General features: G+C 37.8%; 1 protein-coding gene across 2 annotated transcripts in view; it reads left to right on the top strand.

The window, feature by feature from the left end:
* Positions 1-505: 505 nt before the first annotated feature.
* Positions 506-5,203, top strand: part of LOC109009894 (mediator of RNA polymerase II transcription subunit 15a-like) — a 10,908-nt gene continuing 6,210 nt past the window's right edge. For both annotated transcript variants that reach the window (XR_004797804.1, XM_018990544.2), the window contains exons 1-4: positions 506-1,083; positions 2,558-2,669; positions 2,819-2,939; positions 3,463-4,821. Coding sequence is in view for 1 of the 2 variants with exons in the window: in XM_018990544.2 (XP_018846089.2) it covers positions 935-1,083; positions 2,558-2,669; positions 2,819-2,939; positions 3,463-4,821 (1,741 nt within the window). In the remaining variant the exon portion in view is untranslated. The remainder of the gene's footprint in view (positions 1,084-2,557; positions 2,670-2,818; positions 2,940-3,462; positions 4,822-5,203) is intronic.

Here is a 5,203-nt window from a genome sequence, read left to right as displayed (position 1 = left end):
ATTAAAGAAAAAGACTTGTATTACATATAAGTCTCACACTTTATACATTATTTAAAAAATATATGATTTTATTCTTTTATTTTTATGTTTTATATTTCATATTTTATGAAACACGAGAATAAAAGAATAAATTTATATATTTTTAAATTTATATATTTTTAAGTGGTATACAGGAGTATGAAGCTTATTTATAAAAATTTTCAAAGAGAAATTTCCAAGCTTCTATTTTGAATATCTATAAATCATGAAAAAAACTAGACCCTTTTGACTGAATAGCTGAGAACTTAAAAGAAGAGAATGGGATTTGCATAGGCCGTCCCCTTATTTTTTTTTGTTTTTGTTGGTTTTGATCCCTTATTCCCAGATTCCCCCGAAAACCTATGACATAGGTGGTCGGTTTTTCGAATGCGTCTTTACTTTTCTGAGAAGCCGTGTTCAATCTTATTAATTAATGTCGTTGATATAATTCATTAGTTTTATTATTGCAAGAGTGACACGAGGAATGCCACTTGGGAAAAGAAAGCATCGCCGTGTCACTTTCTCCCAAGCCAAACAGGCTCTTAAAAGCATAATTTAAAGAAAAAACAAAATACCAGCCACGGGAAATTGAGTCAAGAAAACCTCTTTCGAAGCAATCCAATAGATTATAGATGCATAAGTATTTGATCAAGCCAAATATATTCCTGTTCTAATTTACCACAGCCCTAGTCCGTTTTCCTCTCATCGATCCTTCCTCCCTCGTGTACCTTTACCTCCTCCTGACCTGCAATCAGCCGCTTCTCCCACAAAGCTACATCGTCGCATCTCTCTCTCTCAACAAATCGGTGTTCATTTTCTATAACCTCTTTTTAGTTGATCGACTTGAATATGAACATGATTAAATCGTTGTAAGAGTTGGTGTTCGATTTGGTTGTAAACTATTAAGAGAAGTTTGATGGATACCAATAATTGGAGGCCCACCACAGGCCAAGGCCCTGTAGGAGGGATAGGAGGTGGAGGAGGAGCAGGAGAACCCACCATGGACGCCGGCGATTGGAGGACCGAATTGCAGCCCGAAGCTCGGCAAAGAATTGTCAGCAAAATGTATATCTCTCTATCCTTTTTTTCTTTATAGATGAATAAATTGCTGATCTTTTCTATTCTCTCTTTTTTTTTTTCTTCATTTTTTTTGACGGGTGTGTTTGATTTGAAAGTTCCAGTTTTTTTTTTTTTTTTTTCCATTTATTGTTGAAGTTGGCATTTTTTTTCTTATCGAATCAAATAACGAACGGGAAAAAAAACTGGCAATGGTTAATAATTATTCTCAGGTGTCGAAAATGTCGACAAAAATCATCATAAGGAACAGAGTATCCTAAATTCATGGTTACGGCTCTTCGAAACGTAATAACCTATTCATTAGCCTAACCCACGAATTACTCGATCCCCTGGAGGTAATACCGACACCTATACACATGACTAATGGGTTGTACCACCCTTGCTTTATGTGAAACTAGGGAATTACTCCCATGATCGGAATTGTTGTTAGATTGACTATATGTCTTCTTTAGTTTGTGGCATCAGAAGTGAAGGGTGTGGTGCACACACCAGTGGCTATAAGACCGTGCATGTGTTGTTACAAATACAGAACTTCAGTTCCCGAACTAATTGGAGATGGTTCTAATGCTTGGTTTCTCATTTTCTTTCTTTTGACTTACTCTTCATGCATCGATTTCAATACTGTCTGACTTAATAAGATCCATTTTCGGTTTTAAATATTACTGCAAATTAAAAGAAAAGTGAAGGGCATCACTGAAAACAAATAAACAATGATGGGGTCAAAAGACGTGGGGAGCTTGAGATTAATAATTTACAACCTAAAATGCAAAACCAAGGTTGTTTGATTTACAAATATTGGAAGATGTTTAAAATAATAAAAAGAAGTGTAGATTTCACTATTGTCGTTCGAATAAAGGAAAATTCTACCCGTAACACCCTAACTGTAACCCAGTTGATGTGGTAGACAGCCAAGGCAATCAATTTTTTATGGTTGATATGATGGAATCAATGGATGGTGTAAGTGAGGTTACACTTGGAGTGTCATAAATAGCAGGGCTCAAATAAATGCAAAAATACACATGCTTCACAATGCGTGTACATATGTGAAGCTTGATTTATGTATCACCATTACAACTATGAAATGAGTTTATGGCTGACATTACGTGTGTTCTTTTACATGGGTATATATTTTCTTAGCTTTGGTTTATAGGAGTTACAATGGCAAATACTATATTATAAGTTAGAAACAAAGACTTCTAACACATCTTCCAAATAAGCTATTGGGAATAGAATCTGCTCAGGAACACTTGGTGGTCTATCATGTGAAAGAAAGGTGTGCTTTCATGTGACTATTGAGTGGGACACTGTGCTCTTCGTAATATTGGTTGGAACATTATGCATATTATCTCTTGGACATTTTTGTGCTATCATGGTTTACCAATTTGGTATTCTGTTCTGTTAATAGCTTCTTTGTGCCTGTATGGCTGGTAACTTATTAAGGATATATCTCTTATGTTGGTAGAATGGATACATTGAAGAGGCATCTACCCGTTTCTGGTCAAGATGGTTTGCAGGAACTCAGGAAAATAGCTATCAGGTTTGAGGAAAAGATTTTTACTGCTGCCACAAGTCAGGTACATCCATCATACTCGGTCCCTTCATTTCATGATTAATGTACATGTAGAGAGTATCTATACAAGCAGAATACAAAATACCTCGGAAGATACTTTTCTATTTGCATTATTATTATTATTATTTTTTTTTTTGTAATTGCTTTTTTCAGGGAGACTACCTACGAAAAATATCTCTAAAGATGCTTACAATGGAAACAAAGTCTCAGAATCCTCCAGCCAATTCTTTGCCGCCCAACTCTACTGGCAATGGCAATAAGCCCCCAGATCCGGGTAAAACCATTAAAGATTCATTTGCATGATATTAGTTACATATAAGTCCATCCAGTTGGTCTCTCTAGTTTGATATACATACATACCTTACGTCTATGCGTATATGTGTATTTTGTATTTAGGTATGTTGACTTGCCTTTCTCATTGTGAACATGGATGTATGGTCCTATTGAATGGTCTGAAGACGGTCCCTTTTAATATCTCAAATGTAGCATTGCCAACATTTTATTGATATGGTGGTATTGGAGAAGTTGGATGCTATATGGAATTGTTTCATCTTTTGAATGTTTTGCCCTTTAAACAGGTTACGAGAAATAAATGAGTTGTTGAATATGAATGATATAAATGATATCTCTTTCTGTTCATTTTTAAACAGTTCATCAAAAAGATGAATTATTGAATGCCTTTGTCCATTAGGTTAGAAATTGCTTGTGTGTATTCTCTACTAGTTTTCTTTCTCCTTTCATTTTTCTTCCACACTTGTTCCTATAACTTGGTGTTTTTGTTCTTTCACATTGAATAGGGATGTCTGGTGTGCAATCCCAACTTCACAATCAAGGGCAACCACTTCCTATCCCACTGTTAGCTAATCCATCACAATCACGGCAACTGTTATCGCAGAACATTCAGAATAGTGTTTCGTCTGCTGGAGTTCAAGCCACTCCAACTTTAACATCTGCACTGCCTCCTGCCTCTAGTATAAACCAGACTTCTATCCCAAATGCTGTCGGCCAGAATACCAATGTGCAAAATATATCTGGAACTTCACAGAACTCAGTGGGGAATTCAATGGGTCAAGGGATTCCATCCAACATGTTTGCAAATAATCCGCGGCAAATGCAAGGAAGGCAACAAGTTGTTTCCCAGCAGCCGCAGCAGCAGCAGCAGCAGCAGCAGCAGCAGTCACAAAATCCGCAGCAGTATACTTACCAGCAGCTGTTCCAACAACATTTCTTGAAGCAGAAGTTCCAGCAGGGAAACATCCCACATTCACTTGTGCAATCTCACATTCAGCAACGGCAAAATCTATTGCAAACCAATCAGATGCAATCTCCTCAGCAATCGGCCATGCAAACATCATCTGTCATGCAGCCTTCTCTCTCTGGTCTTCAGCAGAATCAGCAGCCACCTATTCAACAGGCGACACATTCCATGCTTCAGCAACATCCGCATTCAGTTCTTAGGCAGCAGCAACAGCCGCAACAGGCAGCTGTTATTCATCCACAGCAAGCACCAATGCAGCATCAGCCAATACTGCCTCCACAGCAGCATCAACCGCAGCAGCCAAATGCTGCAAATATGCAACAGAACCAATTAATTGCACAACAGAGCGGTGTTGGGGACATGCAGCAGCAACAGAGGCTGCTTGGCCAGCAGAATAATCTTCAGACTATGCAGCAGCAGCAGCACCAACAACAATTAATGGCTCAGCAAAACAACTTCTCTAGTATGAATCAGCAACAGTTGGGCTCTCAAAGTAATGTTTCTGGGTTACAACAGCAGCAACAGCAGTTGCTTGGAGCTCAGTCTGTTAACTCAAGTATGCAAACTACGCAGCATGCAGTACACATGCTACAACAGTCCAAAATTCCAGTGCAGCAACAACCACAACAAAGCACATCTAGTTTGTTAGCAACTCAAGTACAGCCATCACAATCACAACCACAGCCTCCACAGCAGCAATTGATGTCTCAGATTCAGTCACAACCTTCACAGTTGCAACAACAGTTGGGTATGCAACAGCAGCCAAATTCTTTACAAAGGGATATGCAGCAAAGGCTTCAAGCATCAGGTCAACCATCGAGTACCTTACTTCAACCACAGAATGTAATTGATCAGCAGAAGCAGTTATATCAGAGAGCCGTTCCAGATACATCGTCGAGTAAGCCATTGCATTTCTGCAGTTTTTCTTTCTTGTTCTTTAATCCCTTTTGATGGTGCTTTTATTTTATTAGATTGTCTTCATTCATCTTTCAAGTCTATCATCCTTGATTTTGCAAATCTCTCTTTCACTCTCTGTTCTCTTTTGTTTCTGTACAAGTTCGAACCATGGGTACATTCTTGAGATGCATTGTGGTCGATAATGCTTTTCTATTTGTTTTATTATTTTCATATGTAAATCTGTTTTACTTATAAAAAAAAATGTAAATCTGTTAAGCTTGTCCTGGGGCAACCTCTGCCGTCCTCATCATTTTCTTGTTTGTCTAGTACATTTGAAGATTATTAATATTAGTCAAGGATTCTTTTCCTATGAAAAGCATACG

This window comes from Juglans regia, chromosome 12 (assembly GCF_001411555.2).
Source record: "Juglans regia cultivar Chandler chromosome 12, Walnut 2.0, whole genome shotgun sequence".
NCBI classification, from domain to species: Eukaryota; Viridiplantae; Streptophyta; class Magnoliopsida; order Fagales; family Juglandaceae; genus Juglans; species Juglans regia.
This window is presented reverse-complemented; position numbering and strand designations above follow the sequence as displayed.